At 49.6% G+C, this 13,350-nt stretch overlaps 2 protein-coding genes across 5 annotated transcripts in view; one reads left to right on the top strand and one right to left on the bottom strand.

Annotated features, from left to right (window-relative positions):
* The window catches only part of CDCA7L (cell division cycle associated 7 like), a 46,396-nt gene extending 35,982 nt beyond the window's left edge, over window positions 1–10,414 (top strand). For 2 of the 3 annotated variants that reach the window (XM_004743364.3, XM_013051675.2), the window contains exons 3-10: window positions 1,104–1,241; window positions 4,400–4,774; window positions 6,164–6,235; window positions 6,353–6,547; window positions 7,410–7,535; window positions 8,361–8,510; window positions 9,338–9,474; window positions 9,938–10,414. In XM_004743364.3, the coding sequence (XP_004743421.1) occupies window positions 1,104–1,241; window positions 4,400–4,774; window positions 6,164–6,235; window positions 6,353–6,547; window positions 7,410–7,535; window positions 8,361–8,510; window positions 9,338–9,474; window positions 9,938–9,968 (1,224 nt within the window). In that variant the 3' untranslated portion in view covers window positions 9,969–10,414. The remainder of the gene's footprint in view (window positions 1–1,103; window positions 1,242–4,399; window positions 4,775–6,163; window positions 6,236–6,352; window positions 6,548–7,409; window positions 7,536–8,360; window positions 8,511–9,337; window positions 9,475–9,937) is intronic. The other variant, XM_004743365.3, reaches the window with a different exon arrangement.
* A 2-nt stretch (window positions 10,415–10,416) lies between these two features.
* Window positions 10,417–13,350, bottom strand: part of DNAH11 (dynein axonemal heavy chain 11) — a 321,410-nt gene continuing 318,476 nt past the window's right edge. For both annotated transcript variants that reach the window (XM_013051673.2, XM_045062769.1), the window contains 3 exons: window positions 12,236–12,348; window positions 11,694–11,834; window positions 10,417–11,037 (listed from right to left, as the gene is read on the bottom strand). In XM_013051673.2, coding sequence (XP_012907127.1) covers window positions 10,790–11,037; window positions 11,694–11,834; window positions 12,236–12,348 — 502 coding nt within the window. In that variant the 3' untranslated portion in view covers window positions 10,417–10,789. The remainder of the gene's footprint in view (window positions 11,038–11,693; window positions 11,835–12,235; window positions 12,349–13,350) is intronic.

The following is a 13,350-nucleotide window of genomic DNA, read 5'->3' as shown; positions in this document are numbered from 1 at the left end:
CCAAAGCACATACCCTCCCCAATGTCCATAACCCCACCCCCCTTCTCCCAATCCCCCTCCCCCCAGCAACCCTCAGTTTGTTTTGTGAGATTAAGAGTCACTTATGGTTTGTCTCCCTCCCAATCCCATCTTGTTCCATTGATTCTTCTCCTACCCACTTAAGCCCCCATGTTGCATCTCCACTTCCTCATATCAGGGAGATCATATGATAGTTGTCTTTCTCCGCTTGACTTATTTCGCTAAGCATGATACGCTCTAGTTCCATCCATGTTGTCGCAAATGGCAAGAAAATGTCTTTCTTTTTTAAGCATCCTAGAGCATCTTTCTTTCTGCTCACTTGCTACCTGTCGGTGGTTGCTGGCCTCCCACCTCCTGCAGGACAGGCTCGCCTGGGGGCTGGGGGGGTTGACGTTCCCATCCTCCCTTGCCCTGGGCAGTCAGGGTGCAGAGGTGGCTTTCTCAGCAGGGGGCATGGAGGGGTGTGAAGGGCTCTGGCCCTTTCCTGCACAACAACTTGCTGTCTTGGAAGCGAGGCAGGCTGTGCTCCCTGACTTGGGGGAGCCGGCTCTGGACAGCTGCTAGGAGGGAGAGTCGGCCTATGGCAGGGAGCCAGGGCTGCTCCCCATGACTCCTTCCCATGTGAGTTCGGTTCTGTGTGAGAGCACATCTACCTGATGGCCAGCCCCGGCGGAAGGAGCTGAAGTCCATTGCCACTCACCAGCCACAGAAGCAGCTGGCCGAGCCCGTGGCCATGCTGATTCTTGGAAATGGTGTAGTTGTTTCAAATTGTTCAGTTCTGTTTCTCTAATCTATAGAAAGATGTGTGTGTCTATGGGTGTGTGTTCTGTTATTGCGGTAGAATATACATAGCATAAAATTTCCCATTTCACCATTTTTTAAGTGTGGGCGAGTGCTGAGGTTCTTGCCAGGGAGCTGCTCGGTGGCATCAAGGACAGGCACGGGGTTGCACGGCTGTCCCCGTGACCCAGAACGTGTTCATCCCCTCGAACAGAAACTCCCCATTAAACAGTTCTTCACTTCCGCTTAGCCCCCTTGTCACCTCTCTTCTTCTTTCTTTATGACATTTGTGTTTTTTAATTTAGCAAGATGTACGTTTCCATTCCAAATACTTCTCAGAAGAGCTAAGAAGAATTTTTATAGAGGACACTGACTCAGAGACGGAAGAATTTGAAGGATTTACGCAGAACGACCTGAATGGAAATAGTAACCCAGAAGTCATGGTAAGAATTATCGACACGGGAGAGTGTGGGTTGTCATAGTTTCTGTCCTGTTTCTGAATTGTATTTTCAGTCACTTCGTAGATGAATGACTTTTTCTTACATGTTTATCTTCTAAGCCGGTTAACAAAATATAGAATTGGCTATTCTAAGGCTAATTCCTGGCCCACCAGTCCATTATTCTCCTACGAGAAATCCACTTGTCTTTTCCTGGTACCTTAGGGGTTTGGGGGGACATGTCTCAGGTGTCCCTTATTGTCCTTCTGAAAGGATTTATTTTAGACTTTCGGGAACATCTTTTATCTGGAAAGAGGACCGTCTGTCTAGGAGTAGCAGGTTCCTTAAAGTCATTTCTTGTTGTTTGTAAAGTCATGCTCTTGGGTTTGGAGTTAATTTGGCCAAAATGTAGCTATGGTACAAACTTAGAGTTTTCCCTGTGTATTTTTGGTTTGGATGCAGAAATGCTCTTTCAGTGATAAAGATGACTTTGTCTGACTGCTGAGGGAGGTCTGCTCTCAGCACTTGACCTTTAGGAGACTTGATGATTTCTTCCTTCACTCCCCATGTTGAGGCCAGTGTACTGCCAATTAGTATTGGACTCTCCGGGTACCTTTAAAGAACCTTTGGGTTTTTTCCAGGCATCAGAGGGTCTTCTGCTAACTGAAAAATAACACCCATGTATCCCTCCAAATCAGCCCACTGTTTCCTTCTTTGGTATCAAGATAAAGGATGGAGGTTAAACCTCTTCCCATTCAGAAGCTCCTGAGGAACCTCGGCTGACAAGCTGGCTTGGAACTTGGGTAGAAGTTTAAATAAGCGGGATGCCTGGGTGGCTCAGTTGGTTAAGCAGCTGCCTTCGGCTCAGGTCATGATCCCAGCGTCCAGCGTCCTGGGATCGAGTCCCACATCCGGCTCCTTGCTCTGCAGGGAGCCTGCTTCTCCCTCTGACTCTGCCTTCCACTCTGTCTGCCTATGCTCGCTCTCGCTCGCTCTCTCTCTGACAAATAAATAAATAAAATCTTTAAAAAAAAAAAAAGAAGTTTAAATAAGCTGTACCAAGTAGGTTTGGTACTGGTTGGCCGGTACCAAACCTACTTTGGAGGTCTGGCTGGCCAGCCTCTGGTTTTTTGCCAGCAAGACACTTAACTAAAATCCTTCCAGACCCTAATGGGTATTGTCTACTCTTAGTGACTGACTTGTCCTCTGATTTTTGGCTAAGTGAGTTCAGGTGATTCAGAGAATCTGCGTTCCTAGCACTGGAAAACTACTCCAAAGGTTTCTTTCCCCCCTTATTCATGGTCTATACATTTGGGGTATGAACTGTGACCTGCTGATTGATTAGAACTCATAGCTTAGGGCAGGTCTACCTACAAGTTTGGTTTCCCCAGGCAGCGAGCCAACACGTGTTACTGTCTCCCTCCCCGACCTCCCACCCACCGTAGTGAGGACTGGCGAGACCACATTCTCTGACGGAAGGATGTTATCCCCTGGTGTCTCGTGGTCTTTCAGCTGTATGTGAAGCCCCCACAGCGGTGGTGCTGGGCCTCGTGCGCTTTGCCTTCGGTCCCCATTGCTGGTTACAGTTTGCCCTTGTCTACTTTAGTCCCTTACAGGGTCCTTATTAGTAAAGGGGTACGGGTTTGAGGATGATGTAGATAAATAAAGCCAATCTGAGAGAGATTTCCTCTGAAGTTCTCCCAACACTGTCTTCCTAACATTGGATTCCTCCAGTCCCACCATTTGGATTCTAAAGCTACTGATGTAGAAAGTTCAGGATACCAAAAAAAATATATATATATATCAGTATACTGTGGTCTTATTTCTCTCCTTGGCATGCTGTGGATTGATACATATCCCAAGCTTTGGAAGCTATCTGCACGTTGCCCCCCGCTTTCCTTATTTATTCATTTTCTAAGTAGGCTCCAGCCCAGTGTTCTTGAACTTATGACATGGAGATCAAGACCTGAGCTGAGATTGAGTTGGACACTTAACCGACTGAGCCACCCAGGTGCCCCAAAACATTTTTTAGCTTTTTTTTTTTTTCCTTCTTAAAGTTGGGTCCATGCCCAGTGTGGGGCTTTAAGTCACCACCCTGAGATTATGAGTCACACGCTCTGCCAACTGAGCCAGCCAGGTGCCTGTCCTCTACCTTATTTTTAACTTGAGTCCAGCTAGAATTTGGGGCGTAGGGGAGTCACCGAGGAGGAAGCTGTCATTTACCTCAGTAAGGGGTTTTACCTGGGCCCATGGTGGTGCTGCTCCTTGTTCTGCTCACAGCGGCCCTGTTGTCTAGAGTCCCTGAGAGAGGGTCTTTGCATGTGATAAAGGAAAGATGCCCAGGAGGGGCCTTGATCTCCATAGTCAAGCCTGTGTCTGCCATTGTTAAGAGTCCCCTGGCATCTGAGATGTCACATGTCGCACCTGGGTAACGTGAACCTGCCACTGCCTTCTGTGTTCTCATGTGTAAGACTGAGATCCATTTTAATGCCAGAAACCCATATCCAGCAGAATCACATAATTGGGGGTGAAAGTTTCTTGAGCTGACAGAACAGGTGCCTCACAACAGCCCAAGAACCATCTGCCTTGATGTCTCCCTGCAGCTCCACGGGTTGCAGGACAGGGAGAGGACGACCCTGGCAGGGAGGACCTGTCATGTCCTGGGGATAAGGCTGCCCCACTGACCCCATCATCTGCTTGCTCCTCTGTCCTTGGCTGAGGTGAGGTCAGCTCTCCTGTCCCCTCTAGAAGCCCTGTCCCTCCTGTTCAGGACAGAAGAGTATTTGTCTTCCTCGAGCGCTCCATTATTACCTGACGCTAACACTTACACCACGCACAGCCTTTTCTTTGGCCTGTCCTCCAAATACTCCACTCTTGCGCAGTGGAAGAGCCCTCCTTTGTGAGCGCCCCGCTTGCAGCCCGTGCTCCCAAGGCGGCAGTCCGCCGGGGGCTGGGGCCGGGCCAGAGGGCAGCAGGAGAATGCCTGCTCTCCACCAGATGCCTCAGCAGAGCACCTCACTGAGAGTTCAGCCGGAGCTCACAAGAGGAAGGGGGAGCTTGCTTCTCGTCTTTTCTCTGCAGTAATGACGGAGTGCTTTTAAATGACATGTTCTGGGGGGCCTGTCACGAAACATGGTCTCTGCTCTTCTCTTTGGTTTTGTTAGCTTGTGGAGTCAGACCTGAGTGATGCGGGTAAGGCATCTTCAGTGAGTGAGGAAGAGGACGACGATGAAGGAGCAAAGGCTACACCTAGAAGAAGCAGACCCAGGAGGAGCAGTATCGGTCTTCGAGTAGCCTTTCAGTTCCCCACCAAGAAACTGGCAAAAAAGTCAGATGACAATTCTTCGGAGCCGCCGTTTTCTAGCACACGCTTACAGGACAGTAAAAAAGCCATTCTTGGAAGAAAGAGAAGCTGCAGACAGGGGAAGGAAAGAGAGGATTCGGTCTCGGAGTCCGAGGACGAGTCCAGGGATGAGGGCCAGGAGGGCTCGGATGCTCTGCTGAAGAGGACCATGAACATCAGGGAGAACAAAGCCATGGTAAGGCTCCGCGGTGGGCGGTCCGGGGCTCTGGGGCTCTGGGGCTCCGGGGCTGTCCTGGGAGCCGCAGCAGCCCTGGCTGCCGTCAGGAAGTGTCCCCAGGGTATTGGGTGTCCTTCCTCTCTTCCTGAACCCCCAGCCAGTTGACACTGGATTGGCTGTGGCTTGGAAATAGAAAGCCAGCCCTCGGGACGATTTTCAGCTCCTTGTCCTGGTGTGGTGACCTCTTGCTACTTCCTGTCTATTAGAAAGTTAAGTTTCCACTAGGTGGTGGTATTGGAGAGGGGAGGGCTGAACAGCTGGCAGCTCCCAGCAGAGAGGAGCAGATGCGGACTGGGTGTGGAGGAGCCCACGTAAGGGCTGTGGTGAGCAGCTTGCAGCGAGAAGTCCTTTGATGACCCCCTGGGGCTTCAGGCCCTCAGATGAGGGAATGCAGGAGGCCTCGGTATTACACTGAGCAGTTGTGCATCGCGTTAACATGTCTTCCCTGGAATGAATGATGACACAAGGGGAAATCATTGTTTTGTGTATTTGGTTTTTCTGTATTTGGTCACTAACTTGTTGGCTTCATAATTTTGTATATACAGAATTAGAATTCTGCCATTTAGTTACTTTTAGTATTTTGGAATATTTCTAATATTTTCTTTTTAAAAAGCATAATATGATACGGTATATATGCAGCCTTAGATTTCTAGTAAGAAAATAAAGAGCCTCCTTTTGAGTGTAGCTTATCCTAAGACATATTTGTGATTAGCTAAGGGAAATTTTTAGCACTGTATCTGCATTTTTAAAATAACTATAATTTTGAATTTTTAATGACACCTATACATTTGTTTAAGTCTAAAATTAAAAATCTGAATTGATTGGAATATTAATGCCTGTTATTCGGTGTTCTGAGGTTCTTATGAAAATGGGATTATTTACACAAGTTATTTTTCTATTGAAAAATAAACCGGTTTTTTTGAGCTCTAAGTAACTGTCCGAAGAGTCAAGTTGAACCTCTTGTTTTGAAACTGACAAAACTTGACTTAGACCTGTGCACGATGATCTGTTCCAGGGGTCACGCTGCTCGTCAGGGGCCCCGTCAGGAGTCCCACCTCCTCAGCCAGCCACCTCATTCCAGGTGCCCGTTCATCATGTGCTGTGACGACCTTTATATATAAAGAATGGGTTTAGATTTTATTCCTATGAATGATGATCCAGCATCTTCCCTCTGGAGGTAGAAGTCTTTACATACGAGGTCAAAAACACAGCAACTGTTGAGACTGTACTTGAACTACTTGAGTCAGGTTTCTCATGTTGGTAAAACTGGGGACATGGGAATAAGGTGTTCATGAATGAGGCGTGGCAGTACTGATGTGAGGTCCTCTGTTTTGTTCCGACCCTCAGCTCGCTCAGCTACTGGCGGAACTGAACTCTATGCCAGATTTCTTCCCAGTACGAACCCCGAACTCAGCTTCTGTAAGTAGAACTCCTTTATAATTCCTGATGCCAGCACTGACAGACGGAATCTGTTGCCAGACGGCTTTTATTCAAGGCAGCTCCCCTTGCAGCGGACTGTGCTCTTCTTGCTTGCAGAAGAAGAGGGCCTCGAGGCGGGCTTTCTCCGAGGGACAGGTCACCCGGCGCACCAACCCAACCCGGAGCGCACGGCCTCCCGAGAAGTTTGCCCTGGAGAACTTCACCGTCTCAGCTGCCAAATTTGCAGAAGAGTTCTACAGTTTCAGGAGAAGGAAGACGATGAGTGGGGTATTTTCTGAGCACCATAAACAGGTTATTCTTGGTCTAAGCCTGTGCTGTGGTTTTGACCCGGCAGGCGTGCTGCTGGGTGGGCATCTTTATCACGTTCCCAGGCAGCGCTGGTGTTCCCAGGACCACGCTCAGGGACGAAACCCCCCACTCCCACCTGAGCTGTAGGCTGGAGAGCGCGCTCCACCTCAGCTGAGCAAAGGAGCTGCTCAGGGTTAAGACCCTCAGCTTAATCTGCCGGGGAGGCAACAAAGGCCCATCCAGTCTGCCTTGTGGTTTTGCTGGTGGGAAAGGGCAGTGCTTCCTCCTCACTTTTCAGTTTTAGGACAGGGTGTGTTAAGTGTTTTCAGAGTCTGGAGCGAGAAACTAGGTCCTTCCCATTTGCAGGTGTGGCCGTTCACTGTGGTTCACTCCCGTCCTCACAGAGTTTACAGCTGCTGCTGACGATTTCTTGGCCAGGGCAAACCTGGGCTGCTCATTTACTGTTGTATCACCGTACCGTGAAGGCAGCTGGCCCCGTGCCTGTGGCAGGAGCTCCGTAATGAGTGATGCCAGGGGAGTAGAAGGAGTAGAAGTGGAACATGGTTAACATTATGGTCTAGAGCTTTGTGAGTGAGAAATGATTTTTTTTTTTAAGATTTTATTTGAGAGAGAAAACATGAGCTGGGGGGCGGGGAGTTGGCACAGAGAGGGAGAAGCAGACTCCTCACCGAGCAGGGAGCCTCATATGGGACTTGATCCCAGGACCCTGAGGTGAGGACCTGAGCTGAAGGCAGAGGTTTAACCGCCTGAGCCACCTAGGCGCCCTCAGAGTGTGAAATTTTTATGTGTTTTTTTAACCAGTCAAAACAGCTTATGCCAGGTTCTGCTTTGGTTTGTTTTATAGGGGAAATGCCAGGGGTACAGACGGCGTCACCGAATATCATCTTTTCGGCCAGTGGAGGATATCACTGAAGAGGACTTAGAAAATGTTGCCATAACTGTTCGAGATAAAATCTATGATAAAGTTCTGGTAAATTATATATAACAAATAATTCACATGATTGTGATTCTAATGGGGAGTCTGAGGCAGTGGTATTTGAAATCTTGCATTGTCTTTAAACTATAGCTGGGCTCATACCCCCAGGCCTTCTCCCCTCTGACAGGAAGGGTCAGCTGTGACTGGGAAGGGGAAGCCCCTTGGTGTAGGAATTCTCGGGAAAGGTCTCTGGGGGATGCATATGATCTTTGGGAAGGCAGGCATACAGTTTGGAAAAGTGCATTTAGAATAGTCACATTTTAAATAATCTTTAGAGTGTTCATGTTTTAAACAGGGGAAAAACACACTGTAGGGTGACTGGGGGGGGGGGGTTTTGTGTGTGTGCTTTTTGATTCATATAGCCATAGGAACTAGTTTGACAGAGTATCTTCAGTCAGTAGGAAATGGGTTAAATATTTTTTATTAAACAGTGATTCGGAGGGAGGCTTCATGGTGGTATGCATTTTTTTTTTAAGATGAGGCAGTGTCTTATTAAGGTAGTAAGAGGTTTTTAGTTGTCAGCATTTTAACACCAACAAATTGTATTCTGAAAAGACCGGGATTCCTGGAAGCGAGGCCAGAGCCCCGTGTTGCTGCCTGAGACTCATGGCCACTGGGCCCCTGACACCATCTGTGGGCTCTTCCTCCCCTGCCTCACGGCTTTCTGCTGGTCCCTCTGATCATGTCCTTCCTTCCGGGCTTCTAGACAGGGCTGTGGTTTGTGCCAAAGAGGCCGTACTGCTTCATGCCCCGATGAGCGTACATGGCCCCATGTGGCCTTGTGGGTATCACCCCCTAAATCCCGTCTTCCTCCCTCAGGGCAACACCTGCCACCAGTGTAGGCAGAAGACCATCGACACCAAGACTGTGTGTCGGAACCAGAGCTGCGGCGGTGTGCGAGGACAGTTCTGCGGGCCGTGCCTGAGGAATCGCTACGGGGAGGATGTGAGATCCGCGCTGCTGGACCCGGTAGGAGTCGTGTTCGCTTGTGATGAACTGTACTGGCAGAGAGAAGCAGGTGGAACGAGGGGCTCCTTGGGCCCTATTGGGGACCGGTAGCTGCAGTGTGCCATCCCTACGACCCAGCACGCGGGAGGAAATGAAAAGTACAGCTTCCTTCTGGAATGAGCACGCTGGCCGGTATGACAGAGGCGATGTCTGCAGGGGTCAGAGCCACGCTTTTTTTCAGTTCGGATTTCGAAGGTGGACCTGTGTGCTCTCCTGCAGCAGCGGGGTTAGCTCGGGCAAAGCTCGGGGGCAGGGAGGTCACTGTGGAGAGTGCTTCTGGCGTGGCGGCCCCTGGTCTAAGGTTTTTTTTCTCTGTTGTGGTTGGCTAGTTTGTTTAACCTAGCGAAGTAGATATATACCCTCCCTGTTCCTCAGGTCCTTGAGATAATAGTATGGTTAAGATCCATACACTTGAACCTGGGCAGTCTGGCTCCAGAGCCTCTGCCCTCGGCCTATGGATGTGGGGTAAACAGGTACTGTCCCCAGTGGGCAGACGAATCTAAACAACTCCGGTGAAGAAGTGGTTTAGGAAGTAGAAGAGCTCGAATTCACACCTCAGTCTCACTGCTCTTTTGTCCTCCTCAGATTCTGCACAATTGCTGGTTGGGTTTCTGCCCATGCGGCACCCTGGGTGGTCAGCCTGTCTGGGCCTTGAAACAGGTGGAGGAGGGAGACCCATGGGGTCACCGTGTGCTCTTTCCTAGAAGGCACATGGGACTCTAGGCTGGAGGGGCGGCGGTGGGGGGCTGGGCCCCAGCGCAGAGGTCATGGGGACACCGTTCTTCCAGGACTGGGTGTGCCCTCCCTGCCGCGGGATCTGCAACTGCAGCTACTGCCGGAAGCGGGACGGCCGCTGTGCCACGGGGATCCTCATCCACCTGGCCAAGTTCTACGGCTACAATAACGTTAAGGAATACCTCGAGAGGTGAGTGTCCCACGACAGAGGCTGAGATCCCAGCGCCGGCAGAGGCTTGAGTGCCACCCATTCCCTGTCTGCTCACGTGGCAGCAGCTCAGGACTGTTGTTTGCCTTGTTAGAACGTTCCCTCCTTTGCTAGAATTTTCATCTGGGCACTGCCTGTTTCCCCCTCATTGTGTAAAATGGGGAGCGGCAGAGACGGTGCAGGCCGAGCAGGGTGCGGTGGGTGGTGTGCTCCGGGGAGGCTGTGCTCACCTTCTGGTGCTGAGGAAACAGCCCCGAAGTCCAGAGCTCCATTCTGGAGTGAGGCTGGGGGCTCCTGGGGCCTGCCTGCAGGGTCTCCTCTCTCGGAAGCAGGACGAGGCAGGACCAACCTTGCATCAAAGATCCGGGCTTGGGCTCCCCACTCTCCATGAGGGGTTGAGCCTAGGATCTACCTTATATATGCCTCCGTCCCCTCTGTTTTTCAGCTTACAGAAGCAGCTGGTGGAAGACCATTAAGAGAAGAGCCAGCCCGCTCACCGTAGAGCACGCCGGCCGGCCCTGCCATGCCACTTGTGCCTAAGATTTCTTACCATTGTGTTTTTATACAGAAATTCTTTGTAGACCTAAATGCTATTTTTTTTTTAAGATTGTCTAAAAAGATTTCTCAGGAAGACGGCTCAGCAGAGGAATCTCTATACATGTATCCGCAGGCCCCTACATATATTGAATTGTTTAAAAGAACCTGCTTATGATTGAAAAAAAAAGCAGTTTAAATGGGGTGGAGTTCAAGTCCAGGTAAGTTCCAGAGAAAACATTGTATAAGCAGCTCTTGCCTTTGACACTGTTTATCTGTGTGGCCTTGATCTTTACCTCTAGTCCAGGACCACACAGTTAACCCTTCTCTGGGTCATTGGAATTTGTGAAAGAACATTCCCCTAAATTACAAAGTGCAATTATTCATAGATCTTGTGAGTACTAGAGTTTTATTTTTATGAAAACTTGAATGAACAGAAAGTAGACTGTCACCTTCATGACACTGGAGGCCATGGGGCCCTGCTGGCTGGCGGGAACGGCTGCCCCTTCATTCAGGAGTCACCTGCTGTCAGACTAAGAATGTCAGGGCTCATTTTTAATTTAAAAAGATTTTGTTTAATGTTTGCAAGAGCTAAAATTCCCCTTCACTGATGGGGAGACTTTATTAAGGATGGTGTTTAAACAAAATTAAGGCACATGTACATTACTTCAAAGTTATCTAAGTGGGAGGGAGGTTTGGTAGCTCTCAGTAAAGTAAATTAGCGTGTATGGACCCCAGTGACCATCCTGGCTGTGGCCCGTTTTCATGCTTCAAGCAACAGAGCCACACCGGCCAGGACCCACTTGGTGGTCTTATCTTGGCTTTTCAGCCGGAAGGTCCACACATAGTTAGAGCCCCTCATTTTGGTTTTATACACGGGACATTCATACGTGTGTTTGGTTTCCTGTCTGTCCGCGGGGATGGCTTTGGCAAAGATGACGGGCATCACCGATGTGACCTCCTGGAGGCAGGCTTCTGCAATGGTTCCTGACTGTGTGTCCCATCGGGCACCTACCGAGAAAACACAAGAGTTGCAAGAATGTGGCATGTGGGTACCACTCCTCTCCTGTTGGAGGCAATAAATGTTTGGTTTGGCAGTTACTTCTTGTCAGGAGCTTTCTTGCCACAGAGGGGGATGGGGAGTGGTGGTAAGCAGGGCTCCACACCTCAGCTTTCCTTTCAAAAAACTACACTGAAATTCAAAAGGTCTAAAATTTGCATGAAAACAGATTCTACAGGAATCCAGGCACAGTAGAGCTAATGAATTTGTTCTCAAAACAGTGTGACTGTCTCTAATTCAGCACATTCCCTCTTAACCCCCTTTAGAGATTCGAAGGGCTTAAAGAAGTCTTGTAGTAAAATAGCAGTGAAGTTGGTTTTTTTAATTAAGATTTTTGAATTAAATCTGCATCTACATCTCGTGTTAACACTGCAGAGTAAGTTAAGGCCTGCGCTGAATTGACGGCCATCACCCTAAATGCCTTAAGCTTGGGCTGACCTTGAACACAGAACCTGGTATAAAATTCTGTGAAACTAGGAAATGAGGTACGCAAGCACTAGAGAAAAGTGACTGCTGAGGAGTGGAGTGAACAAGGGCAAATGCCAAGCCAAATTTAAGAACGGGCCTCCAGGTACTAGCCCTACGTGGGCTCCTCGGGGGAGCGTACCTTCCAGGACGAGCCCGTGGAGATAGGCACCTTCCCGTGGAGGATGGCCATAGTCTTCCTTCGTTTTCTTGGTGACATCAACAGTCAAGCTCATTTTATCCAGTGGCCACCCATTTTTTCGGGCCATGGTCTGCATGATTGCTGTGGGAGGACAAGGAGGAGGCGGTGTGAAGGTTCACAGGAGCCGCTGGTGAGCCGGCCACGGCCACCGCCCTGCGACACGCTCCCGGCCCTCAGTGGGGCATGGGGCTGTGCTAGACCAGTGCCGGCAAATGCCTACAGGACACCGGCCCTGCTCTTGTGGAAGAACTTCACTGGGACAGCCATGCGCCGTGGTTACCTGTCCCCTGGTTTGGCACTGGCGGGGCACAGTGGAGCCACTGGGACGGAGCCCATGTGGCCCTTCACAGAAAATGTTGACTAAAGTGCACTCCGTCCCATTTCATGTGGCCCTTCCACTTGGAATTCTCCCTCTCTGGGCCCCTTTGCTGGCCCCTGCATGATCCCTGGGGAGCAGGGCAAGAGGGCCCGGCAGCTCTTACCAGTTAGGAAGGACTCCGGGTTGAAGAAGCCCGAAAGCCACACCACAGCTGGGAGGGCAAGATCGTGGGTCCAGGTTTCGAGTTCCCGGCACCGTGAAAGGAGGTCATTAAACCTGGTAAACGCAAGGCAGGGAGACACAGACGTGCTCTTTAGTACGAGTTTTCCAATCCGCTGAGGTAGGTTCAAGGGAACATGGGACAGACGCACCACTGATAACCAAAAACATCCTTAGATTTGCAAAACACCGTTCCTATAAAAAGCTCGATTTTGTTTCCTGTTGAAATTTTGTAACTATTACCATTAGGGACAGGAAACATGGGAATGTGGAAAATTCATGTCAACCTACTGAGTGACTTTAGGGATGGGTGGTGATCTCACATAGGTAGACTGTGTACAGGATTCGAGAAGGCAGGGGAAGGCTGCTGGGAAGGGCAGGGACGGTACCGCTGTGGCTGTGGTCTTCCCACTAACAGTTGTCGCCTGAAGAAGGGAAGACAGGTAATGAAGAGAAACAGCACCTCCCAGCCTCTACCTGCCTGTGAGAAAGTGATGGTTTTACCCAGGTTCTGAACTCATCAGCACAACAATTACACAAGGGAGGCTACAGGAAAATGACTCTCTGATAAAATCAAACACATCAAGCTTTAAAACGTAAAATTGAGGGCTGTCCGAAAGAAAAGGAAGATGGAGCAGGGGTATGAGATGGAAGACAGCGCCAAGATCAAAGCCAGCAGGCAGTTCCCCAAGGGGGCGGGGCACCCAGGCTAGCTCCCAAGTTTTCTGGGACCTGGTTGGGTTAAGGGTTGCAAAAGCAGCAGGGATGATGTTCACAGAGAAACCTGGGTCACTGCCAGGAAAATCCCTGCTCTTAGAACATGGCCCTTGTCCGCCCAATTTAAATTCTTTCAAATAGCTGCTGTAGGGAAAACCTACTTGAAGACAGGAGGGTGAAGAACAGGAAGAGATAGGAAAAGAAAAGACTTTCCATCTAAAAATGTTGCCACAAGGGGATAGGCATTGTAGCCAATTTACAGTAGGTTTTTAAACAAAAATGATTGCTTGTTCAAGTAGGATTAAGGTTTGGAAGGTAGAAAAAGGACATTAAGTAGAAAGA

The sequence above is a fragment of the Mustela putorius genome, unplaced genomic scaffold (genome assembly GCF_011764305.1).
Source record: "Mustela putorius furo isolate JIRA1106 unplaced genomic scaffold, ASM1176430v1.1 tig00003845_pilon_pilon_pilon, whole genome shotgun sequence".
NCBI classification, from domain to species: Eukaryota; Metazoa; Chordata; class Mammalia; order Carnivora; family Mustelidae; genus Mustela; species Mustela putorius.
This window is presented reverse-complemented; position numbering and strand designations above follow the sequence as displayed.